Source organism: Hypoxylon trugodes (assembly GCF_022578975.1).
Source record: "Hypoxylon trugodes strain CBS 135444 unplaced genomic scaffold F4822scaffold_1, whole genome shotgun sequence".
Taxonomy (NCBI): Eukaryota; Fungi; Ascomycota; class Sordariomycetes; order Xylariales; family Hypoxylaceae; genus Hypoxylon; species Hypoxylon trugodes.
In genome coordinates, this window is record NW_026250016.1 from 3616141 (window position 1) to 3642221 (window position 26081).

A 26081-nucleotide genomic window follows, 5' to 3' on the forward strand; every position below is an offset into this window, starting at 1 on the left:
CCAATATTTGCAGCGTGTTAAGAAAGTTCGCCTGCGTACTGGTCGGGTATTTTGCGGGTAATTTGATTAGCTAAATTCCCTTTAAGCAAACCGGAAAAGAAAAGGGGTCTAGGAACCCCCCTGCTAGTTTCATAGGGCTTAAAGGGGTTAAGCCTGGCCTTTGAAACGCGAAAGCTGCAAACCATTTTAGAGTTGGAATCAGGGTACCTTGGTATGGCCTGTGCTTCAATTCTTCGGTACCGTCGGGTCTCATGGAAGGTAACGGACTCGGAGGTATTTCTGCCCACGGACAAAAGCACTTTAAAACTCCGCCGGAACTTTTATACTCCTCGACGCGTGGCAGCGGCAAGTAGGCCCGGCACCAAGATAGCCTATACAAATATCTAACAGTATACACGAATTACTCCATCTTCTACACATATAATAGTAATGTATTCCAGACAAATGACGATCCTTACCATCGATAGAATTTAAGTCCGTTTGGTACGCGTCAAGCCACCAAATATCGTTTGCGACCCGTTCCGTCAGTGCGACATGGATAGAGTCATGGATAGAGTCCCAGGCGATCTATCTACCTCAGATCACTAGCGATCGACATACCAGATCGCCCGAGGTGATCTTAGTCCGCATCACTGTCCCTTCTACCATTAGAACCATTGGAATAATAGAATGGTTTAAGGTGGTTACGAGATCAACGCCACCTTTTAAGGGTATGGCTTTGACCTCGAATTAATAAAGTTGCGAAAGCCACGATTGAATCATCCATACAAGCTGACGAAAAGCAAGTTGCTCATTTAGGGTGATCACAACGGCTAATATAAATCAGACGTTCGCAATTAATGAATTTGTGTTGCCTCATAATTCATATAGGTAAATGAAACTCTCCAAGCCGTCATCTTATTATAATTCTTCCTAAGTAATTACGTTCATAGTATAGTTGGTGCTTCAATTCTCTATACTAATCCCTAACTGCGAGCTATTCTAATAGTTATTATAGCCTAGAGCCTTACCTTATATAGCTTGGTTAAAATTTGGGATTGAATTCCCCGGATCGGCTCAGTTGGGGTCGACAAGCCACTACTGTAGCTTACTATGCTACAATCACATCAATCCCATTCAGGTGTTGCTTACGAGCCAAGTCCTAACTAGACTAACAAGTTGAACTGCGGTCAATTCACAGGTGGTGGGCAACAAAAATTGTGATAGTGTTTCAGACCGAGGGTAGTGCACCAGAAACCCATATTATATGGTCTCGCGAGAAGAGTATACATGTATTCACCCGCTTCTTATATCGGCCCGTATCTATCCAAACCCAAGAAGATGCGCGGGTGGTTGACATAAGAATTAGAAGCAGGGATTGTAACAACGTCATTGTTACCGAGATCCCCTACCTATCTAGGTAGTCATACAAACAGTTGGGTTCCCAGTCGTGAAATACCCCAACTTGATAAATGGTGGTGGTGGTGAATAAGTTAAAAACCATATGGTCTGACAAAGATTGTCGGATCGCCTTCATGCACATAATCAGTAGCCAGGGAGCCAACATAGCTGACACCTCGTGGAAATCATGCTGGTCCCAAAAAGGATGGTAGATATTAAGTCATACCCCTTACAGGAATCTAGTATCCAAATGGTATAGAAGTTGGGTGATGAAGATGGATGTAGATGGTGGCGTGTAGTTCATAAATTGATACAAGAACATCAGGATTTATGAAAAGGACACAATTGCTAAGCTGACGGTGAGACAAGAATTTGTCTCATGTCAATAATCTGAAGATATTAAATATATAGCATTGAAAAGTTTGTTATTGATTTTGCATAATTGTTCTTGTTTCGGATGGCACGCGATCATGAAAATAATAAGTCTTTAGTTTGATGATTGATGTACATGTAAGGTACAAATTTGTGAATGGATGCTTTTTCTCTTTTCTAATTAGGACATCTGACGTACGATGGCGGGGTGATGATGAGTTTGAGTTGAATTGTGGCTTGACAAACTGAGCGGTGGGATTGTTAACGGATGGACCCCACCTTCTCAACTGCCAAGACGCCGCGTACCAGGTTTAACGGTATTAAAGCCACAAATGCATCGCCATAGAAGTGGGCTGTAGGCAGGTGGGCAGCAATCAGCAGTAGAACAATCCAACCCGAAGGCAGGAGCCCCTCATTCTGACCGCGTATCCGTTGTATGCTTGGGAAAGGACCTATCCTTATTTTTTTTTCCCCTTTGATAGTTGAAGCTCGGCGAAAAAAAGCGCCTCCCCCTAACGTCGCCAACTTTCACTCATAAACCGCCGTTTCTTTTTCCCCTTCACTTCTTTTTCAATCCTCCTTCCAACCATACCTACAGATATCCTCACATCCAAGAAAAGCAATCATGTCGTGGCAAGGTAAATAAATACATCCCTCGTCTCTTTGGAGATAACCCCACCTTTGTTTAGGGGATAGGGCTGACTGACTCTCCGGCGTAGCCTACGTTGACTCCAGGTAATTATCGTCACCCGCGAACGACGGCGTCACAACTACGATATTTACTAATCGATTTTAACAATAGCCTCGTTGGCAGCGGTCACCTTGACAAAGGTGCTATCATTAGTGTAGCGGGTGACAGCGTCTGGGCTACATCCGCTGGATTTACGGTATTTTGCTACCTCCTTTTATTTCGTCATTATTCGTCTTGTCGCAAACTACACATACTATGTTACTAGACATATGGACATGTGTTGTTATTACTATCGGTCTTGTAAAATAAGTAGCGGTGACTAACTCCTATTTTCTAATTATAGATCAAGCCCGAGGAGATGAAGAACATCGTTGCCATCTTGACCCAAAGCGGTGGCGCTAAAGATAAAGCTTTCGCGGATGGCCTTCACGTTGATGGCGAGCGATACGTGCTTGCCCGTGCCGAGGATCGAAGTCTCTATGCACGACAGGTGGGTGCATTTAATAAACGCTCTGTCCTGTTGACGCCAACATGAGTATAATTACTAACGCGCCATTGTTAAAGGGACGAACCGGTATCATTGCTGTCAAGACGAAGCAAGCGATCATCGTCGGTCACCATGGCGAAGCCCAAATCGCTGGTAACGCGACCCAGACCACCGAGGCGCTGGCGGACTACCTCATCAAGGCTGGATACTAAGCGGTATTTGTTGAACCGGGTCCTATACGTGCCTAGTTGAGGAGGAGCAGTAGACAAGACAGTGCATACCCGTCTGCGAGATATGCCGGGCTGGTTAAGGAGAGCAAGCATGCTTGCTGTTTCTGAGGACTGCAGACGAGGGGGTTAGGAGAGTTTACCAAATTTCCTGTTCATGATGACATACTACTACGACGGCGGCTGAGACTGTTTTGTCGTCTTTTTTCCGGGACACATCATCCTGCCGTTTTTTTCCACCCCTAGATTCTGCATAGGCAAAATGAACAATGGCCTTTTTTCTTCATATGTAGAAAATGAACCTATATGAAACACACTTCTTGCCCGTGATGAATTATTATTCTTGACAGCCTTGCGGGCTTGAAATTTCTAACTTCGCGTGCTTCTGGGTATCTATCCCTGAACCTGATTTGACGCCCTATCCTTCTTCCCCAAAATCCTTCATGCTGCCATATATACAATATTGTACATACAGACCTGTCTGTATTCTTCCTATTAACTCCATATCCCGTCCAGTTCATACCGTTCCGAGGACCATGGCTCGAAATTCGTAGTTCGACGTAAAATGGGGAGGTGAAGGAAGTGGTTCATGAATCCTAGCTGTCAACCATTCAAGAGAACTCTTAAAGGCTTGTATAAACAATAAATCCTCTTTCAAACAGGAAGCTCAGCGTTCCGACGGGCGCCCAATCCGGGGACACGGTCGAGGACAAGGCCAACGTAAGGACCGACGACGGGAGCGTTACGCGCAAAGCTGGCAATAGTGCCTAGGAAGTCGCCGAATAACACGAAGATACCGTATAGCTCGACACAGAAACCGATCAGGGCCCAACGCATGAGAATTAGGAGAAGGCCGAGGAAGAAGGCGGCGGTGCCTTTCGCTTTTTGCTTTCGTGCGAAGAAGAGGAGGGTTTTTTGAGGACCGATTATGATCGTTAGGCCGATTAGGAAGAGGATCTAAAATACGTCGTTAGGGGGTGTCTTTTCGAGAATGCGTGAGGGGGGTGGAATGAGGGTCGTACGTTTCCCATCGCGAGCCTGTTTTTGCGACATTGTTAGAGTGAACGAACGCTAGACGAATGAAAAGATGTGCGCAGACGGAAATAGGAGTATACACTTACATAGCACGATCAAAGAATAACATAACACCTCCAATCAGGAAGAAGCCTCCTTTAAAGCGCATCAGTGCTCCTATTCAAACTCACATGCGCTCGCGCGCAAAGCTACCTGGACCGGTACTACGGCACGCGAGCAGAGCATGATCTTGAACTTAACGTACCGCCAGAGCAGAAAGCTACCCCAATTTCTATTATATGATTTCAACGGTTAGCCGACACAATCCCCAACTCTTAAGTGTTAAAATCAAATCTGGTCTTACTTTGGGTATCCGATAACCACATCGTAGGCATCTTCGAATCGGCTGACTAGGAACGACGAGCGAGAGGAAGGGGTAGAAAAAGGAAGATGACTGGTTTAATGGTTAAAGGAGCGTCGTTATCACCGAACACAACAGGTGTGGCTCGTTCGGAAAGGTATCGGCGCAATTGGGTCGCAGGTCGACGATTTGGGACTAAATATTGCAACGGGGACGTTTTCTTAAGATAATTATTTCATTAAGCTGCATCAGGGGACGGGACACGAATCGCGGAATGTAACCCGCCCGACGCGACAGTCTGTAAGTTTAATAAGCAGCTGGTCGTCAGCTGGCGCCGATAAGAATGTACCTAATCTAAAACGGATTGCTAAATTTCGAGCTTTTAGATTTTCCCTCGCATTCTTCACAATTCAAACATCACCCTCTTTTAGCTAAACTCGAGTTACAACACAATCATTTTCCTCACCCTTGGTGTAAATTGTGCTCATGGTTACGAATCTAGTTTGATCCTGTTGCAAGCCTTTGAGTTTAAACATCATGAAGCTGCCTGTAGACTTAAAGACAGGATATTGAAGAGGTAGGTAACGTGGATAATTATTAGTTAATTAATTGCTAGCTTTCTGCTCGTCGGAGAGGTTCTCTATCGTAATGACATTCCGCCGCGGCGTCCGTAGCTCTGGAGCTATGGTCACTGAGATTGATCCTCCCCCATTCATTCTCGGTATCCGTCAGTCACAGGCGGAGAATAAACTCCTTTTTCTGATCACGATTAAGCCGGAGCGTAACCTAACCATTTGTCGCCGAGAGGTGACTGATGCATAGGATAGGCTTGACTTCGTTGATCGAACATTTGCATGTATTCCTTTTCCTCAGTGAGACCAACTTCTTAACTCTTATCGTCTTAAGATGAATATTGTTGTTCGATATCATGAACTATCATCCGTAGTCCTCCGTAAATCAGCCATTTTTTGAGCCAGTCAAAATAGACATGGCGAATTCCCATAGCGCCATAACGCTGAATAAAACCAATTGTCGTCTCCATGAATTATCCGCTTCTGTTCATTTCAGAACCGTGTGTGCACCTCTGGCTTCTAGATATGACTCGGCCGCGCCCTGTGGTAGTGTACGAATGAAACCGAACACCTCCTTGCTGTGATATCGTAATCGGCTCTTTGGATCAAGATAGGGAGCAGGAAGTCCGGTGACATCGCAGTATCGCTTCGTATGCGCAAGGGATGGTGCCGACTCGATATTAGTATATGTCGCGCTAGGTGCCGCCGATACGGTCGCACCGCTATTCGCTCCGTTGGGGCGCAGCGTCTTCTCTAGAACAAGCTTCGACAAACTACGTGAGGCTTGCGCGAGGTTCGGCTGCAGATTCGAGTTACCGCCGGCGGATTGCTGAACTGGTGTCGAAGAACCACTAGTTGAGAGACCATCTCCTTCTGCTTGGGCGGGCGTTGCGGTGCCGCTGTTATCTTGGGGTGTCGCTGCCATGGAAGCTTCTTTACGCGAGGCGTCACCGAGGATGGTCTTGATGTTCTTGTTGCGTCGTTGGTTCGGTCGCCAGTGCGGGTTGCGGAAGCTCTTATGAACGGAGTGAATATCGAGCTCGTCGATTAGCTCTTGGTGGGCTATTTGAGCTTCTGTTGGGGCAGACATTTTGGGACGTCGAAATTATGGTTGTGTTAATGTGTATTTTAAGAGGCAATAGTTTGATTGTAATTCGATTGAAGTATTTGACGAGATGCTCTGTCTGAATTGAAGGCTGGATATTCTTAGTGGAATGAATTGTTCCTAATAATTGATATCGGTAGGTACCTGAGGTGCACTAAAAGCTACTAGGATTTGCTGTGGCCCGCGCTCAAAGCTTAAATGTTTAGCACAATCGCGCCCTGGCACTGCTACCACTTACAACATTATCAATGTACCTCTCACACCCAGTTAACAAGTCATCCAACACAAATATATTGGCTCAAGTTAACAAGTAAAACACGACAAGATGGTATGGATCTCGTAATATGAGTGAAATGAATTAGAGTTAGCTAATGTATATCTTAGGAGAGCCCTCACGAACATCAACAAAATCTCCTCTTATCGCGTATCATCACCAATGTTGTAAGTGGCGTGTATCTCAAGGCTTGATACCCTGAAATTAACACAATGACTACAGGAGAAACTCAATGAGGCGGTCGTCGTTATGAACAAAAGCCTCCAGGAGATCAACATTCAGAATATGAATATTGAGCTTGTCGCCCAGATGTTCAAGAACTACCAATCCAACGTGCTCTTCCATTTAGAAGGTAGGTCACCCCCATTCTCCATTTGACCAATAGCTCATGCTAAACTTATTTTCTAGCTACGGACAACCTCAAAGAGCCTTCGTGAAATACATCTTGGTATGTGGTGGTTGACAGAGCATTAGGTATCCTATCTGGATACTTCTTGTGGGCATGGTTTTCATCATGATGAAAAGTCCACGGAAGACAAGATCCTAGGAATTTTTAGCAACACAACACAACTGCGATAGAGGGGTTACTTGAAGTGTAGATTCCGCACAATGAGAATTATTATCCTACAACACACATAGTAAAGACGTAACTTTCCTGTTGTGAAATGCAATGCTTACACGGATGTATATAATGGATCTGGAAATGTACCTAGGTACCTAGGTACGCCTGCAGTATTCAAGGTTAACGGCTCCACCCCCAGATCCCGCTAGCTCTAATCTTATCAGCATGTTATCCATTGGGCCTTAGCGGTCCATAGCGCCGTATCGTCGCTACCAAAATTCCGTTGGAAGGCAAGGGCCAGCTGCTTAGCTGCTTGCTTTTAAAGCAGTCAGCCTTGTATCTTCAAATTGTTTGAACGGTGCAATCCTTTGAACTTAAAACCAATTCATCTTTCGACGCGGCGGGGACAAATAAATCCACGCGGTTCACACCTGATTTCCTTCCGCGCACAAATAATCACATACAATAAATAGTTCGAGACAACCCAGCCATGCAACAAATTCAACTCCCGTAAACATCACGATTGCGTATCCCTTCAACATGGCGCCGTCAGCAATCGGCATCCCGGCGCTTCCTGTGCGCCAGGAAAAGACCTATCCACCCGCACGAATCTTCAATGTGAAGGAGACCAAGTTTGATAAGCCCGTTCCCACTCAAGCAGATGGCCTGGAAGAAGCTCAATCGAAACCCGCCGGCAGCGTCGCAATCGTCATTGACAATGGTATGCTCCCCAGCCCTTATTTCCAATGTCAAGTTACTAATATGTTCCTCTATCATTAGGCTCATCTGCTGTCCGAGCGGGATGGTCATTCGAGTCGAAACCGAGGCTAAGCATCCCCCCCATAATGGCCAAATACAGAGACAGAAAACTGGGCAAGACATATTCCTTCGCAGGCTTCGATTGCTACGCCGACACGACCGCTCGAGGACATATCAGAAATGCTTTTGAAGTTGGAACAGGCATTGTAAGCAACTGGGACGTTGAAGAGCATGTGTTGGATTGGACATTCTTGAAGCTAGGGTTGAACAATGCTGATGGTTCGGTTGACATGCCCATTGTCATGACCGAAGCCGTAGCAAATCTACCTTACTCGCGAAAATGTACGTGCTTTCACTTCACATTGCCTTATATGTGGCTAATATTGGTATAGCTATGAACGAGATCATATTCGAATGCTACCAGGCACCTTCACTTGCCACGGGCATCGATTCTCTCTTCTCCTACCGCTACAATAAGGGCCAGACAGGATTGGTCGTCTCATCATCGTATAGTTCAACCCATGTTATACCCGTATTTGACTCCAAGGCCATCCTATCCCAGGCCATACGACTGAATTGGGGAGGATGGCACGCTGCAGAATATTTACTCAAACTCATCCGTCTCAAATATCCTTCATTCCCCGGAAAACTTAACGCTTCACAGGCCGAGAACATGATCAGAGACCACTGCTACATATCCAAATCATATGACGAAGAGCTACGATCATATCTGGATTGGACGGGGTTGGAAGACCGGGATGTCGTAATTCAATATCCATTCACAGAGGAAGTGATAATTCAGAAGAGCGAAGAAGAGCTCGCCCGAATAGCCGAGCGAAAAAAGGAGAGTGGTCGACGACTACAGGAGCAAGCTGCGAAAATGCGACTAGAGAAGTTAATGCGCAAGGAGCAAGAGTTGGAATACTACAAGAAGCTACAGGAGAAGATTAACGACGCGAACAAAAAGGACACAAAACGCCTACTCGACGCAGAGGACATGAAGGACGAAGCACAGCTCGAGCGCAGAATCAAGGAGTTGGATAAATCGATCAAGCGTGCCCGTACAAAAGATGTGGGTGGTGATCCGGAGGAAGAACAAGAAGCTCCTGATTTCAGCCTTCTTGAAGTACCGGACGACCAACTCGACGAAGCCGGCCTGAAAGCGAAACGGCATCAACGACTGTTGAAATCAAACCACGAGGCACGTGCTCGTGCTAAAGCCGAGAAGGAGGCCGAAAAGGCGCGAGTCGCAGAGGAAGAACGTTTAGACAGAGAACGTCGTGAGAATGATCTCGAGGGTTGGCTTGAGGAGAAGCGAGTCGCTCGCAATCTTACCTTACAGAAAATGAAGGAGCGTGATCGCCTCAAGGCTGATCTCGGAAACCGCAAGTCTCTGGCTTCTCAGATTCGGATGAAATCTATCGCAAATCTTGCTTCAGATAACCCACGAGGAAAGCGTCGTCGTGGCGGAGACGACGATAACTTCGGTGCCAATGATGACGATTGGGGGGTATACAGGCAGATTCAGGTGGGAGAAGGTGGAAGTGATGATGAAGAAGGCGAAGAAGACCTCGAGGGAACTCTTAAGACACTCGAGGAAGATCTACTCCGTTACGACGAGGGCTTTACGCACGAGCATACGTGGGAAGCACAGAACGATTGGAATAAGAGTCTTTTACACGCATTCATGCGTGGGCCGCGGCCATTCGACCCTTCCTCTCAGGCAGAAATTCACCAAATACACCTCAACGTCGAACGGATACGTGTGCCGGAGGTCGTCTTTCAACCTTCCATTGCGGGAGTAGACCAAGCAGGGCTCGTCGAGATTGCTGGTGATATTCTTACGCAACGACTTGTTGGCATTGCGGGTCTAAACCGAGACGATTTCCTCAAGGATATCTTCCTGACAGGTGGAAACACCCTCTTCGAAGGCTTTGACGAACGACTTCGTCAAGGTCTAACGCCCCTGCTCCCCATAGATTCACCCCTCAAGACTCGCAGGGCTAACGACCCTATACTCGACGCGTGGAAAGGCGCTGCTCAATGGGTGGGAACTCCCAGCTGGAAAACAGCTACGATAACGAAGGCGGAGTACCAAGAGAAGGGTCATGATTATTTAAAGGTACGTTAGCGGTTATCTAACTTCCTTTTTTATTTCTATACCATGACGCAGATCGTATGGGGGCGTCCCTGTACGCTACCATACGAGACGATTTAGCGGAACGATGATCTATTGCGAAACTGTCATAGCCACAATTAGTTAGCTATCGCGACAGCGCCTCGATGTTTCATGTTTCATGATTGATGACTATTGTTTTTGAGGCTCAACAAAATCTGAAAAAGTTGGGCCATATCAACAAATAGTCGAGACCACGAGTGTGGAGTTGGCGTGGGATTTAAGCAACTTCCACTATGGATTCAAATCCTTACCTTTCACGTGAAAATGTATACGCCATACGCCGTACTTTCATGAAACAGATAGCCACAGATTTAGACTATTATTGATCGCTAACTTATTATTTTTAAAATAGGAGCACGATATGGGCAACTCTTATCCTTGAACATGGATCATGAACGAATCTTGGCCCCCTTTTGGCCCCCCTACCACTTCCCCGCCAAAAACTAAGCACCCTGTCGCACACGCGATAGGATTACTATAATTGGATGCCGCCGGCGAGATAATTCCACCATTCCGGGTCGGTCTCCGCTCGGAGCTCGCAGAAAAGACGGAACAAAACAAGCTGCTATCGATAGAGGATTCTGAACATTGAACGCACCCTGTGGATTCGTGGAGTTATAGTTACATACCCTTGCCCCGACCTCACATTACGTACTGCATCTACCATGTTCTTCCACCTACCTAATCTACTTAATCTTCCTTCCTCCTTCCTTGATCGATGGATTGAGAAATGCGGGATATTATAACCAAAATAAAACCAGGGTCCTCTTGACCTGGAGGTGTGTAGTTAGATGATGGCTTGTTCGTTCACTTCACCTAAACCTTGCCTAGCTACCTACCGATTAACCTACCTCCCCCAGTACCTACATGACCTACCTAGGTAGTCAACCTCGCCTAAGGCTGACTTGACTAGGGGGGGAAGACGCGAAAACGGGAGCCGGAGGAATAGCACAAGCGAGCAAACTGGCGGGGGCGGATCGCGGGATCTGTCACTTCTTGTGATGCTTGTTATGGGCTTGGCAGAGCAACAACAACAACGATGACGGAAGGCTGGCGCATTGCATTTTGCATTTTTGGGGGGGCAGGGAACGGGGAGAAGAATCCTTCATGCGCTACACTACTACGTACATATATGTATGTATGTATGTAGGTAAGCTACATACCCTAACCTAGGTACCTAATGTACGTATGATGCTGCGGCGGCGGCGGTGTGGCCAATATTTTTGTTGCTGTTATCTTTCTTTCTTTGTTTCCCAACTTGCGTTATACCGTGGTGAATCATTTTAAATGCTGTGTTACGCGAAAGGCAAGAACGAGATTATTTTAAAAAAGAAAATTATGGAACCTCGGTAACTGGCTGTGCTACTCGAATGGACTTGGTTGGTGACTGGTCAATGGGAGTTTTAAGAAAAAATAAATGAATGAATGACATTCCTACCTTGTGCTTATCTTCTATGTAGTCGTTAGGGGGGCTGGTGTTTTAAAAACATACGATTGGGGTTTTATACGGCGAACAAGCTTAAGTTAGCTAGGTAGTTTATTTTATTGATTTGCATTATAATAGCTTATCGTAACATTCAGAGGGAACCAAGGCAACCAACCAAATCAATTGGTTAGAACAACGCATGTTTAATTTCATAGATAGTAAGACGGATCGTAGTAGGTAAGTTTTTGTGTGAATTAATCAATTCAGACCTACAGGATTTGCAGGAATGACTCAAAGCCTTCCACGCAAATACCGTGTAATTATTCAGCCTCGATGCTGGTAGACCTTAGCTAACTCTTGAACTGACTCCTATGCCATGATGTCTATCCACGTATAGACAGTGATAACATGCTCACACCAGCGCACTATCGTTATGTTCAATTCCCACCCCGAAGACCCCCTAAACTCGTCCCTTCTCAGAACCCTTCGGCGGTGCCAGGGATGCAGTAGTAAAAAAACCATCTATAACCATCGTAAAACATCCAGCATCAACGACCGTCTCAGCACGGCCGTCAAAAAGTCAAGGTATGATGCTCTCGAACGCCTAAATCCATCGATTGTTGAAAACCATGCGAGTCCGGAACGCCGCGATATGACAGAAATGAAACCAGGCATGAGGCCAAAATAACCTGTTTCGTTCGCCCATCCCAGATTCAGAAGTCTCGGTTATTTCGCATCGTAAAAATGATTTTATGAGGCACCGTAAAACGCATTCCCATTACTTTCCATTGGGAATAAAGAACGCACCGGGCTCGGGTAAGAGGGATAGCTATATGAGGTAAACGAGTCGCCCTCCATATGCTGTCCATCAGCTTGATCGGAATCCTGTACCCTGTCTTGAGATGACTAGGCTCGTAAAGAAGAGGGGGCCGGTAGCCCGTCTTGCTGAAGTTGTCTACGGATTTCCTCGGCTGTCTGCGAATCCTCGGCGGATTCGGCCTTGTAAGCCGGCTTCGAGTATAATCCATCAGCTGAGGGTTCTCTCGCCCTTAATCCGGCGACTGCCGCGGCAACGTCTGCTAGGGTCCCGGCGTTGTTGCTATTTGACCCGGATTCCGAAGTGGTGGTCGCGTGCGCAGCACGAGCGCTAGTGGAGGCCGCGGTGGGGGGTGTGATGTTTACGTTCGGTGGTGGCTGAGGTAATTCAACCTGCAGGTCCAGCAGGCGCGACTGCAATTGTATGACGTACTCGCGAAGCGCATAGTTGTCGTTCTGGATCGCCTTGAAATTGTGCTCCATCTCTCCATATTCGCGAACCTGCTGCTCAAGTTTCTTGATGTAATGTTCTTTTCTTTGCCGGAACGCACGCTAAAGAGACGAGTCAGTTACGTAATGAGAAGCACTAATACCATGTATGATACGGTGGAGACCCCCCGGCTTAGCGTGTATATGAACCCATCTACACCGAGGGTACGAGAGGATGCTCGGGTCTTTTAACCGTTCTGATTAACGGTGACTCTGCAGCTTGCAAATCATGGCACAACAAGGGGATGAAAAAAAATTGCCCCACTCACCTGAGCGGCTCTATTCTGGGCAGCTCTTTTCGATTGAGATAATTCGCGCTTTGCTTTTCGCCCGTCCGTTACAGAATCATCAGGGTCATGCCCTAGGAGGCCTTGAGCAGCCATACCAGCAACGGGAGATCCAGAAACAGGTCCTGCTTCGTCAGACGGAGGTGACACTCCTCTCTGCATTATATCAGATGGCGCAACCACCGTCGTCGACGACGCTCTAAGCTGAGGATGGATATGCGATTGTGTTTCTACACTTAAACCGCCGTATCCATGCGTCTGTGGTGACGGTCGTATGGGCTTGAGACCCGGATGAGGTGCGACAGTTGAGGTTGTCGAGGTTTGCGCCGGCGTAGGTGGTGACTGAGTTAGGTAGCTAGATCCTTGTTCGGCCTTTGCGCGCGACTCAGGTTCGTCTAGAACCAAGTGATGAAGTCAGTAAACTAAGTGAGACGATGGTTACGAAGTTTAAGGAAGAGAGGGGGGAGGGAGGTGTGTGCGCCCAGGAATTGGGAATAAAGAGATATATAATATAAAAAAAAAGAAAAAAAAAGAAGAGTAGGTATTGGAACGAACTTAAGCCACGAGGCAAATGAGGCGGGCCATAGACCGAATATGTATATGTATGTAGGAAAGTTTGTTCAAGGGTGTAAGGCGGGTATTTCGTAATGGAGGGATATGGAGACCGGAAAAGCAAGTGGATGGATCCCAGATTAGACCTTGCAACGCGACCCCGAAGCCGTCAAAAGTAACAACAGCAAAGCGAGAGAGAAGGGAAAAACTACTCCTGGCGCCAGCATATGAGGTATGTCTGATTACATGTTCGTAGCAGAAGGTGACCTTAGGCAACTTAGACGGTCAAGGCATAGTTGCTGGGGGGGTGTGAAGGGAAGGGGAGGGGGTACGCCTTGCGCAGTAATGCGGCGTCACAATAGAGGGGTGCCTGTAGCGTAGAGGTAGGTACATCTCCATGTACTCCAGTACTCTAGTACCTACATCTCCAGGGGTGGAGGAGGTGGGGGGTTAATGTTCTTTTTTCGATGATGGCGATGATGGGATGTTGGAAATATTGTTGCTTCTAGCGTAGCGCCAAACAACTGGAACTAAAAAAGAGGAGCGTTAGCTAACTTACCACCTAAGCCAATGTGATTCTGCATTTTGCGTATCTGAGTCAGCATCAAGATTACGATACTCTGTCTGTAGTAGGTTTTTGTATGGTTGATGGATTTTCTTGTGGTACCGTTTTGTCTAGTGTCCCGTGTGTACGTGTGCGCGTGTGCTGCAGAAAAGAAAGATGAAATAGGAAACGCAAAATTGCGCCGAAGATACGGAGGGGAAAGTGGTAGGGACGGAAACGGTTCCGTCCAAAACGCACTATTAGTGTTAGGGGGAGGAGCGCGACGGCTCCGCTCGGAATAAGGACGGTGTTTGTCGCTGCAGGGGTGGGAAAGTCAATCTGAGCACCGAGTAACTAAGTACCGAAGTACTCTGTAGCTACAAGCTCGTCTCGGTTTCTCTCTTCCCTCGCCGCCCCGGTCAACGTTTATCGAACCTCACACTAAGGTTCAAGGGGGAAAAAGAAAGAAAAAAACAATGTGGCTGGAGTGTAAATCGATAGGCGGGTGTGTACAATGGGGTTTAGTTGCTGACCTGGCCGGCGACTATAGTAGCGGCTGCTGTAGCGTACTCCATTAGCACAAAGGGATGGTACTCTTGTTGATTAGGTAGCTGCGCGACGCGAATTCCAAGGTTGCTAGAATATCGTGCAATGTATGATTAGTATCTGCGGCGGGTAGATCCTCCGTAGATTGAATGCAGCTATACGGGAGTGGCTGCCGTAAGTTGCTGACTCGTGAGGTAGCAGTGTAGTAGTTGTCAATTAACAAGAAAATTCGCTTGATATTTGTCGAGTATGTAGTATGTAATAGGGTGTGTTCCTTATTCCTGGCGAAATTTTAACGGGTAGGCAGGATGGTAAACCAATGCGAGGTCCCAGAATTTCTTGTCGTAGAGAGCCAACCCAACCTGGTATTTGCTGTGTCGGCAGAATTCAAGGTGACCTCACGGCGTTAGGACCCAATGATACCCGCGATTCCACGTGACGGATCTATCGTAATATATTAATCAGCGCGGGTCAAATAGGTAAGGAGGCAGGTTCCATCCGAATGGTATATGTAATAATATAGAAAAACTAGGTATGCGAAACAAAATACCTCGTGAGAGAATAAAAAAAAAAGTTGGAACAGGCACAGATGCAGAGCAATGCACTTGTTAGGTACTCGGTCCCGTGGCTGGTGCGTGCTTAGATATGTTTTAAAATTGCCACACAGTGCTTAGTGTGGAAATAGTCGAACCTCCAGCGTTGCCGCCAACAAAGAATGAAGCCGTTTGGTGGGTATTCAGAGCTTCCCAGTCGGCCAGTGTTGCTTGTTGGTTCAATGGACGGATGACCGAAATGTCCGAACATGAAAACGCGGGTGGTTGATCAGACGGAACGCGGCTTTGTCAGCACATGCAGCTAGCTTCCAAGTTGTGCTCGCCCTAAAAATGTGTGCTACCAAGGCCAAGCATGTACCTAAGTATTCACGTATATCTAGGTACATGTATACTGGGGCAGCTAGCGTAGGTCGGTAACCAATTTTGAAAGGACAAATGGAAATTGGAAAACCTAATCGGAATGTGGGGAATATTAACTTCAATAGCTGACTCAAACAGTACGTAATAGTACGGTACAAACAGAACAATTTCCTAACTACATACATATAATATACATGAATTAATTTTTAAAAATGGTAAAAAGGTATAGGTGGTTATTTGCGTAACAGGACAAAACAGGGCAGCTGTGAACTGCCGGCGGGAGAATTTGGTCAATGCATGCTGTTGGGATGCAATGGAATGATAACATTTAGGTGGTTGGAACTTCCTTTTCGTTTTTCGTAATCACTGTTGGTTTGTCATTTGTGTAACAATGACAAGGTACCCAAGGTAGGGTAAAATGGTAGTACTATGCAATTAATAATAACAATAATAATGGGGGAAGTTGCAAAATGATACCCGAAACAGATGATTAACCTCAGGTAAAAAAGGACAGCCTGCCTATTATGTTGCAAGGTAGTTACTCAGCTATCAATGATCAATGATACCTTCTACGACTCGAATCTCCCATCACGAGTACATATATGTATATCTTCTCGGTTTCCGCATTGTCGGCCGAAGCAACATCCTTTCCCTAAGGTGTTACAAGAGTATGCAAAACTCAATTCTGTGTGATGACTACGCATGTAGAGGTACTTACATAAGGTACTTCCCGAATATATCTACTTTCTCATGTACCTTTTTTTTTAATTCATCTGCCGTCGCACACGACTATGACTGCCCTTTCCCTTCTGAGTAATTTTCGCATACTCCACACTTACGCCCGTACATACATGATGTAGGTCGCATTGGTAGCATTTACTTGCTTAGTACTAGTCCCCGGCGGCACGTAGGGAATTCAGATGTCTTTCGGTATGTACATGTATACTACGTAGGTGCATCTGAATTATGCAAGCTTGCATAGAAGCTACATAAGAACATAAGCTGTTGTTTCCATGTACGAGAGCGGGTAGATTTTTAAATTTGCCGCACTGTATAATTCCTAAATTGAAGCGTGTAGTACAGATGAGCTGAGTGATGAAAAGACTAGTAATAAAGATCGGGCATTTTTTCGCCTTCTTTTTTTTCTTGTTCTTTTGTTGTTGTGTGCAAAAGTGGCCTAGTATCGGATCTTAGAACACGTTCGGCTATAAATACGGTTCTCCAACTCTGATAAAAAAGTACCTTAGGTATACGCCAGGGGGTATCGGTTTGATATAGTTTCGATGTTGACTAAACACATTTGCTCTTGCTCTTTTTTTTTTTTTTGCTTGCGGGCCTAGTAATAATAATGGTGGCAGGTACAGGTCCAGCAGGTCTTAGAATCAAAGTTTCGCATCTTGAATCCTTTTCGTGCTCGGATTATTACGTAAGACGTTACACACAGATTTGGATAAATGAAAGGTCGCAGAATGGATAGCAACATGGGACACTTTCGGTATAGAACGATTCATCAACTTTTGATTAACCCTCAACCAAGATTCACTGCAAAAGTTCCAAAGCCGCACTTACGTAATACAACAGGCTAAAGATACTAAAGATGGACCTCCTCCGAGCATACGGTTTCATTACTAATAACCCTCCCCCGGTCCTCCTTGGCGGCTTAGTACCGAGATGTACGATATACGTGCAGGGTCCCCGTATATTGCCCTGTTGATTGGATGATGACACGACGGGAGTTCATTTACCTAGGCGGTTTAAGAATGAGAATATACAGGGAATTTCCAGGGTTGTCTCTGTGATGCAGTCTTGCCGTTGAGTATTTTTTCTTTTTTCTACCATATTAAACGGTAGAGATTATCCAAGTCCGAGCAAACTAGTCAGGATTTTTAAAATCCGACTCCTGCAACCCCGAAGGTTAAAATACCTTATCGTATAGTATTAGTAATGTTCGGGTTCAGATGGTAGCACAATTAAGTAATCATACGTTATTCCACGCTATTCTAGTGGAACATTAGGTAATAATCTACATGGTAACATTGAATCTGTTGCCCTCAATTCTTTTTCTTCCATCTACAAAATATCTCACGCGCATACCGAGGAATGCAAAGAATGCGAACAAGTGCATTACACAACAAGCATTACTCCTGTTAAGGGGTTTGTTGGAGGTCAAGGAAAACCCCTTTCATACAGTAAATGTAAGTAGGTATTCTTTTGATGACATATGTGGGATCTCACTTTAGAATCGTCCAATCCAATCATCTCCAGAATAATCGAGATTGATTCGCACTCCAATATATTCCGCAACTCCCCCTAGTAAGGTCTTGGCAAAGGTACTCCGCGGACGGTCATCGGCAACAAGGTGTTTTTTTTGTGTGTGTCTGTTGGTACTCTCTCCTCGGTCGATAATCGACGATTTCCCTTGGACTGGTTTTAAATTGCGCGTCGTTTAACTGGATACGGCTTACTCTTATTCGATGCTAACCTATGCTAAGCAGAGACACGATGGCGTCGGGTTTAGTCAACCTCTTATTTTCGTACTATGTAAGTACTATGTAAAGGCGGAAAGCGGAAAGCCGGTTCTACATATCATCTACATAAACCCGCACATATATACCTACATAATACATAATACGTACATATCACATTGTTTCTTTAGTAATCTTGTCGATCCCATCCCACCACTATCCGCACCTACCACCAGACCCTGAAAAGCCGTGGCCCTTTTGTTACAACCACCTTTTTTGCCTGTTTTGTTCAGGTCATCAGGAAAATGCCACGGCTTGATAGGTGATTAATCGCCCGGCTGGTCAGGTACTCGGGTACGAATTTCTCGACAATCATATGTAAAAGCGAAACGGGACCCGATGCAGATCTTGCGCACCAAACCATTTTCGACTTTCATACATGGAGGTACTTACTTAAGGTATTACATGATCATCAGTATTTACAACCTAGAGTATTAAGTCCAGGACAAGCCTCTTCTTACGAAGAAATAACCTAGCTTTGTGTAACCATTCCTTCGCGGATGGTTAAAGCAACTGATTGGTAACTCCCCGTGTAATCCTTCTTGGGGTACCCAGCTAGGTATCTACCTTGTAGGGGATCCCTGACGCGAAATTCGACCAGAGAGTTGAGAGTTGCTTGCCAAGAATGAGGTGGTATGTGGTAGCAATGCCTGAAATTAGGTTCTTGTTGAACATTACAGTGTATACCTTCGTTCTCGTTCATGCAGAGCCTCCTGCTTGATTGCTGCGCCGCACAAAGTCCGCTCACCGTTCAAGGCCGGAGGAAGAGGAACTTGATGACGGAAGGGCTCCGTTCTCCATCTCAGTTTTCCATCTCAGTTTCATCAACGTCAGCTAAGATAAGTCAATATCCTATTTCACCGTTTTATCGCTATGTTCGCACGCGCCATCAACTTATACGTCGTATGGAGAGAGAGTTATAGATTGAATTATGAGTACCTAAAGAAGGTAGGTGGGTAGTTATAGGCTTAAGTCGGAGATTGAAAAGTCAGCTTGACACCCGATCTTCACGTCATGTTAGCATCATCGCGGGTATGCTAGACCATCCGATCAATATTGGATTAGTAACATTCACGTTTCGTCGGAGCGGCCAAATTCTACGTAGCATTTTAATGCAGAAAACGTGTGTCCTCGGCCCGGTAATGCTGGGGAAATTGAGCATTAAACCACCAGCGCACCAACATCTATACTTAGCATTGGAAAACGGAGACGGGGTTCAACCCGGGGCGACGATCAACAATATATATTCCACGGAGCTTGTATGCATCGTATATTTCTTCCTCCATTGCCGTGGCAGTTGAGTGATTTCAATAAAAAGTATCCAGCATAATATGGGTTAACCGACCTCCCTCAGCTCGCATCTACCGTTTCATGATGTCCAATATTGAGACCCTTTCGGAGATAACACTGCTTTAATCGCGAAGGGCCACTCGCTTAGGCCTAGGTTGCAGATGTAGTGCCTACCATAGTACAATACAGTACAAGTACATATGATACATATGTAACTTATGCAGGCCAATTACACCAAATGACTAATAGACGCTGAACAAGTCATCTTATAAAAGGAAGAACTACGATTCGTCGGTCTGTGTGAGCCCGATTAGGAATGCGGAGCGGAAAAGTCTCAAAGTGGCATGAGCACGTTGGTGCTGACATACTATGTATTCCGATCGTACTGTTGTATACCTGTTGTATACCCATTGCGAAGTTGTGATCGACACACACCCCCCGTACGGCGTAATAGACAGTCCGTAAGACGGTAAGCTTTGATAATTTATGCATGTTACTTTAGAGTATAGGGACGATCTACTTAGGTAGCATTGTGACTTGATAACTAGCTATGGCTATTTGTACATACAACTCTCCCCCTTCTATTCTGGTTACGGCAATGCTTCTGTATGGAGTCCCAAGGTAACCGCAATTATACGTCGAGGTTACGCTCCCTCAACAAGAAGCATAATGGCGCTGCCAAGACCTCGGGAGGCGTTACGGGGAAAGTCTCAACATCTATAGCAAGCTGAAATCGGTTCCGACCCACGATAAAGCCCCGGTAAATTATCAGAAGGGCAATATGTTGCTATAGATATCTATTTCGATATTTAACCCGAACGCGAGACTATAGTCGCATTTAGTTATGGGCAGTGCTATCTTCAATATTCGCGGAATGACTTAAAAATCTCAACATCTATCTACACGCTAATTGTTAGGTCTAGACCTTCTATTTTCATCGACTAGACAACAACTTCCACCACGAGACCCTTAAACCAGTGGGTTTCATTGGCCGATAGCTATAGTCCGTCCATCGATCATCGAGCGTCTTCAGGATTTGTTTCATGTTTCAAGACGCGTTCATTGGGAATAGACTCACGTGTTATTCCTTCCAGGGTCGTTTCCCCGGATAGGATCAAGAGATCCATGCTTGCAACGACGTCAATAGACTCATGAACAAGGTCAATGAGAAGTTTAAGCTACACTGGTGTGTATCCTGAACCAAGAAAGTTGTCGAGCGAGGTGAATCTAGACATCATAGATCTTCAGCATAGTCAGCTTCAACCCATGGGGGCTGGCTAGATGCACAGCACATCAACAAGTTAGGAAGTTATCGCGAAAGGCTCAATATGAGATCTATTTAGAGATCTGGAAAGTGATAGTCATCCTAAGCCAGTTCTCGTACGAATCGTTTACGCCAACAAAGCTCTGCGCCTCATCGGCAATTCGTTGGTGAGGGCTAAGAGTAAGAGGCATTGAGAACTTTCTTCCTTGAGCCGATATAACCCAGGACAAGGGAAACAACCTGCCGAAGAGCGAGGTGGGGGAAGGCATCCCAGCTGCTGAAGAATCCGAAAGGGGAAGATATTCATTCAATGGAGCTTAGCCTTACGGGGTTTTGAGGACGACGAACGCGATTCTTAGAATCCCTACCAAAAGTTACCCCCCACACAGCCATATCCTGAAACCCTGATGATGAAGATACTGACGTACCTGGTCTCTGGGCGTCAGCGAGGCAAAATTGAAGATGATATGTGATAATATCACTCCCAGCAAGGGGGGAGCATTGACAAAGAATCACCAACATCGCACATATGAATTATAACTGGCTCCTTTGTTACGATGGAGGTTTTAGTCCGGGGACGGGGAGGGTTGAACCATGGCACCGGTACGTGGTTGTATGTGTTCTCCGCGGGATTGACATATCTTCAGCGGAATAGGAGGTGAGAAACACGTGGGAAGATCTGCGGCGTCCGGGTCATAACATACATAACATGCCGGAGGCATAAGCTACATGACATATTAGCGAAATTAACGACTAGGTAAGGGTAACGTAACGTCGGGTTTGTTAGAAATTAGTATATAGCGTCGACAAAATATTTGTCAATAATTGGTAGCGGTCTAACACATGAAGACGGTCGGTTGCTGACAACCGAGGGAGACATCGTACGAATGTGCAGACGGAGACGGCCCCATACAGAGACTAGATTATTACCGAAAATGGTATGATGGAGCGATAGACGGGCGTTATAAAACACACGATCATCTGCGACCCTTTGATGTTGGTTACTAAATATCCCAAAGCAGAATGTCATCATGGTTGCCTACCTATTTATTTTCCTTCTTTTAATTATGTGTTGGTAGCAGAGCATCGGGGCCATGCAGTTTAATTGCCTTGATTTTGATACAATCTAGAACATACTGTCGCAGACTCGTGTGAGGGTCTTCATTTTCTGACTAGATATTTCCCTCTGTCGTCCATATTTTTTCATGCTTATTCTCCATCGATATTTGTCTTTTATCTCTTTTTTTTAACGGTGTCCCTGGATATTTCTTAACGATTAGAAAATCATCAGTAACAATTTACTCTTTCAATTGCCTAGTATAGCGAAAATGTACTATTGTATGTGGATAATAAACCTTGAGTAACAATATCTTCAATGTTGCGTGTGATGTAAGTTATTAATCTATAAGCTTATCCCCCAAGTATACCAAGTATACATACAAAAGATTTAGGGTTGTAGGCTAATAGCGCTTAGGCCACTTTTTTAAAAGTGACTTCCGTGAATACATTCAAAATCGGGAAGTTTTATATGGAGTTGATGGAGTCATCCCAAACTCTCCATCCTATATTTCTTCGTGTCTCGTTACACAAGACCAGGATACTTCGCAATTTGCTTCCGCGCATGGTCAAACCTGGTCATCATAGACGCGACACTGCTATGAGGTTACTGATTGTATCCGTTACACCAAATAACTTATCTTCCATCTAATAATAGTCACATTGCGCCTAATGCACCGTCAATATACGCGCCCTTTGGTTCGCTGCGCCAGTATCGCCGTGAAGGCGACAGGTTCGAGAAATTTCGTCGGGACGACGCACCACTGTGTTCGGCAGGCCGTTGCGGTGTTTCACCAACCCTCATTTGGGTGCTATCAGGGACGGCGAAAATTTTTAAACTCAGCAGTCATGGCTACCTCCGCTCAATTCTCAGCTGGTGTTGACGAGACGGCCCTGACACGGAGCCTGGAACCTCTGCTGGCGTCAGCAGGACGCGGCGGGCGGTGGGCGTTAATACCCGGAGGCGAGGGTCTGGAGAGAAATTTCAAGTTCAAGACGTTCGCGAAGACGTGGGTGAGTTAGCTCTGAGTTCTCGGGCCTCTCTCCTTTGTCGTATCGTACCATTGGGCCCCCGTTTTATTCGTCTAGATACGGCATTTGCTCTATTTGGCCGCAATCATTCCCGAGGACCCTCTTCATTGGAGCCGTGCCTGCGTCACGTCTATACCTAAACCCTCCATCATCGTTTATGGGGTTATATGAAGAGGTTGGGGAAAATGAGAACTGCCGGTGGGCTGAGCCTGAATTATCAACTGGGTAACAAGGCTTTCTAAGTCATTGCTACATTGGGCTACCATTAGGTGCTCATTAGCTTGATCGGTCGACCTCTGGGCGTCGACCACGGGAAGCTATAACGAGAATCCCGGAGAGTGTCGTACTTCATTAGAACTTCAGCTTTTAGCTCATAACCTGGGGATGCGCCGGATCAAGCGAGCAATATCATGGCTAGTCATGAGAGGACGATTGCCTTGTTTTGCTGACACCGACAAATTCCAATTCGCTGGCCCCGGTCCTCGAAGCGTTTTCGTATAGCCGTTTACTGGATGAAGTGGTGCCATCGGGGCTCGGGATAGTCCAGCCCGTGTAGCATCTGACGCTTAAAGAGCCTACATGATCTCCAACGACTGCGTCACCGAATTACTCAAGAGGCCCTCTTAGAAGTAAAATATTAAGATCATCGTGCACTAACGATTTTTCTGATAGGACTTTATGACCGCTGTATCACTGCAATGCAAACTCAAGAACCACCACCCAGAATGGTCCAACGTAAGGTTCGCCCCCATCGTACCCCTTCATTTCTTCACAACGAAAATCATATCTCGCACACGTGCAAGCCCACAAGATTTCCATGTCAGCCTCTGCCGTGAATCGCCGCTTTTATTATACCAAAAAGGCGGAGAGACGTTGCTGGCACGCGGAGTTGATACGAAAACCCCTTGATCATTACTAGATGGACACACGAACCGCGACATTTCGTTGGCTGGATGATATACGATTTTGCTGACTCATTTGATTCGTCATCCCCGCGCAGGTTTATAATACAACGTATATCCGGTGGACAACGCATAACCCGAAAGGCCTGTCCGCTAAAGACGTCGAGTTGGCCGCAATCTGCGACGGTCTTGCCAGGGACTTCGGCGAGATTATCGAGGAGCCTGCGGGCGCCGATGCTTGCGGCCTGAAACAGGTGGCTGATCGCGCAGTAAGCAGCGCTGGCGATTGTTGCACTCCGAAAAAGTGAAGAATGCAGGAAGATCGTGCGGCGCTAGTCATCCATGCCATGCCGAAAGTACCTTTCAGATCCCCCGGCCGATCTGAATCTGTTCACATAGGCCGCTGTGATCAAGCTGCAGGTCGGTCCGTTCAGGCGGAGAGCCTGCCTACAGGTATACATGGTTTAGATGAGCACACCGGACTACTTTGCTATCTTCTAGTCCGCCAGGAGTTTCGGTACAAAAGGCCCTTGCTTCTCAATAATTTGAGACAACATTCCACGCAGATCATGTTTTAAGCATTCTATTACGATTGGCCACTCTTTCTTGGAGCCATTTCAGACCGAAGCGCCCTGGTCGTTTACGAGATAAGCAAAGAAATGCAAATTGAAACCCCGGTTATACGAAGACGATCACATTTACAAGCGCTACATAAGTCTTGGTCAGTGTTGTTGATTTTGCTTTGGCTCCAATGAAGGACGCTGAGCTTGATATTAATCTATGGTAATTTCGATTTCTCTTTTCTTCGTCAGAATTACAAGGTGTATTAAAGTTGGCCAGCCCCAAGTCTATAGAATTCAACGATTGACGCAAATCGTAAGATGTCGTTCTCTAGCTGTCGTGCTGGTACATTACTGTTGTACGCACAATTTCTCATTTCGCCTTTCTATGCAAATGCCCTGAAGACTAGCGGAATATCACCGACCGACCCGCCCAATGCCCCAGTCCATATTTTAATGCGAGGTCAATGATTTCTTTACTCGGCCTTCTTGGCCTTGAGGTTCTTGAGCTTCCTCTCGCGGCGGCGCTTGGCGGCCTCGGGACCGGACTCGGTGTCGAGCATCCAGTCCCACCAGGTGAAGCTGGAGGAGTAGTTTCCGATGAACTTCTCGTGGTGGACGTCGTGGTGGTGAGCACCGGCCCAGAAGGGTAGTACATGTCGCAAGCTCCACGGGAAGTCGTATCCGCTGTGAGAGTCGATGGCCTGGAATAGACGGCCGACAATCCACATGTACATGGTGAAAAGGTGTAGTTCGCCAGTGATGGAAGCCCATAGGATGGGGCTACCAACGGTACCAAGCGCGAGAAGCATGGTTTCTATCGGGGAAGCGTACTCAGCGGCAAGGCCGAAGGGCGCGGAGTAGGTGTGGTGAAGTTTGTGGATCATCTTGTACAGAGGACCGTAGTGAAGGGCTCTGTGGAACCAGTAGTGCCATGTATCCTCCATAACGAAGAAAACCGCGATTTGGAGAGCCATGCTCTGGATTGTCGGGAAGGGGACACCATAGTCCATACCGAAGTAAGTGGCGATCGGGTGGAAGAGCCAGATCTGGGGCAACTCGACGGTAACGTGGCTGAGAAGCACCAAGCATGCGCATTCCCATTGCTCCTTCCATGTAGGAATCTTCTGGTTTTGGATCTTGAATCGGTTGAAGTAGGGGATGCGGTCGAGGACCATGTAGGGGATACATCGGCCGAAGTAGATGATTTCGTGCATCATGAAGCTCATGATTCCCGTCGCTAACGTGTCGTTCTGCATCCACAGATACCAAGCCTAGAGATATACTGAGTAAGTTACCTGATCGTACCTTGCGATCCAATGTTTAGGGGGAGACTAACAGCCCATAGGCGTTCCACGACGTTGAGCTGAACATTGTACTTGGTGACCTCCTCGAATACGCCCATATACGTGTCCGGGTGGGTGAACGCGCCCGCGACGGTGGCATTTCTGCGAAAGTAAGGTATTAGTATTCAATTGAATAAATTCGCATAGGCGCGTAGTGTAACGGAGAGTAGAGTAATGGGCGCCAACTTACATCGTAGCCATAACGAATTAAAGAAAGAATATTAATGTCGACTAGTAAACCTCTATTCCGTAGTCTAGAACCGTCCTGGTGTGCCGAGGGGAAAAGGTGAAGAAGCTGTACTGGCACTAAAAAAGAATGAAGGAAAGAATCGAGAAAAGGACGGATATTTGTTTGTAGCTCAGGAGAATAAGAGAGCGGTAGGGCGGTGGAAGACGATAAGGAGAGATTGGAGATTTTTCTGAAATTTTAGGGGATTCACCTAGTAAGGGCCCCTGCTGCCCCTGCTAAATTACTAGACGTACGACCAATCTTAGTTTCGATGCTGCCACTATGATCCCACTGGAATTAGCTCTTCCCGTTCCCGCTTC

The 26081-nt window shown here is 46.2% G+C and overlaps 8 protein-coding genes across 8 annotated transcripts; 4 read left to right on the plus strand and 4 right to left on the minus strand.

Annotated features, from left to right (window-relative positions):
- Positions 1–2049: 2049 nt before the first annotated feature.
- F4822DRAFT_387038 (Profilin/allergen) lies at positions 2050–3478 on the plus strand. The gene is made up of 5 exons (XM_051456768.1): positions 2050–2390; positions 2472–2487; positions 2555–2639; positions 2787–2933; positions 3008–3478. Exons 1-5 carry the CDS (start codon positions 2378–2380, stop codon positions 3140–3142), a joined length of 396 nt encoding a protein of 131 aa, XP_051319870.1. The 5' UTR covers positions 2050–2377; the 3' UTR covers positions 3143–3478.
- F4822DRAFT_387042 (Got1-like family protein) lies at positions 3479–4783 on the minus strand. The gene is made up of 5 exons (XM_051456769.1): positions 4536–4783; positions 4437–4463; positions 4279–4327; positions 4180–4195; positions 3479–4114 (listed from the first exon to the last, which is right to left on the minus strand). The coding sequence occupies exons 1-5, from the start codon at positions 4564–4566 to the stop codon at positions 3812–3814; spliced, it is 426 nt and encodes a 141-aa protein (XP_051319871.1). The 5' UTR covers positions 4567–4783; the 3' UTR covers positions 3479–3811.
- A 689-nt stretch (positions 4784–5472) lies between these two features.
- On the minus strand, positions 5473–6324 carry F4822DRAFT_36725 (uncharacterized protein). Its single transcript, XM_051456207.1, has one exon. The coding sequence runs from the start codon at positions 6192–6194 to the stop codon at positions 5592–5594; it is 603 nt and encodes a 200-aa protein (XP_051319872.1). The 5' UTR covers positions 6195–6324; the 3' UTR covers positions 5473–5591.
- A 125-nt stretch (positions 6325–6449) lies between these two features.
- On the plus strand, positions 6450–7113 carry F4822DRAFT_387045 (DASH complex subunit Dad4). Its single transcript, XM_051456770.1, has 4 exons — positions 6450–6537; positions 6594–6650; positions 6706–6835; positions 6892–7113. Exons 1-4 carry the CDS (start codon positions 6535–6537, stop codon positions 6918–6920), a joined length of 219 nt encoding a protein of 72 aa, XP_051319873.1. The 5' UTR covers positions 6450–6534; the 3' UTR covers positions 6921–7113.
- A 223-nt stretch (positions 7114–7336) lies between these two features.
- On the plus strand, positions 7337–10356 carry F4822DRAFT_387046 (actin-related protein, ARP5 class). Its single transcript, XM_051456771.1, has 3 exons — positions 7337–7766; positions 7826–8146; positions 8197–10356. Exons 1-3 carry the CDS (start codon positions 7586–7588, stop codon positions 9933–9935), a joined length of 2241 nt encoding a protein of 746 aa, XP_051319874.1. The 5' UTR covers positions 7337–7585; the 3' UTR covers positions 9936–10356.
- A 1959-nt stretch (positions 10357–12315) lies between these two features.
- On the minus strand, positions 12316–14137 carry F4822DRAFT_424569 (uncharacterized protein; the record flags this gene model as incomplete). The annotated part of the gene is made up of 3 exons (XM_051460173.1): positions 12316–12777; positions 12984–13396; positions 14113–14137. The coding sequence occupies 3 exons, from the start codon at positions 14135–14137 to the stop codon at positions 12316–12318; spliced, it is 900 nt and encodes a 299-aa protein (XP_051319875.1).
- A 7837-nt stretch (positions 14138–21974) lies between these two features.
- Positions 21975–24249, plus strand: F4822DRAFT_36901 (transcriptional coactivator/pterin dehydratase). Its single transcript, XM_051456244.1, has 4 exons — positions 21975–22025; positions 22111–22706; positions 23397–23459; positions 23725–24249. Exons 2-4 carry the CDS (start codon positions 22365–22367, stop codon positions 23932–23934), a joined length of 615 nt encoding a protein of 204 aa, XP_051319876.1. The 5' UTR covers positions 21975–22025; positions 22111–22364; the 3' UTR covers positions 23935–24249.
- A 413-nt stretch (positions 24250–24662) lies between these two features.
- On the minus strand, positions 24663–25733 carry F4822DRAFT_424571 (methylsterol monooxygenase; the record flags this gene model as incomplete). Its single annotated transcript, XM_051460174.1, has 3 exons — positions 24663–25460; positions 25526–25634; positions 25723–25733. 3 exons carry the CDS (start codon positions 25731–25733, stop codon positions 24663–24665), a joined length of 918 nt encoding a protein of 305 aa, XP_051319877.1.
- Between the last annotated feature and the right edge of the window lie 348 nt (positions 25734–26081).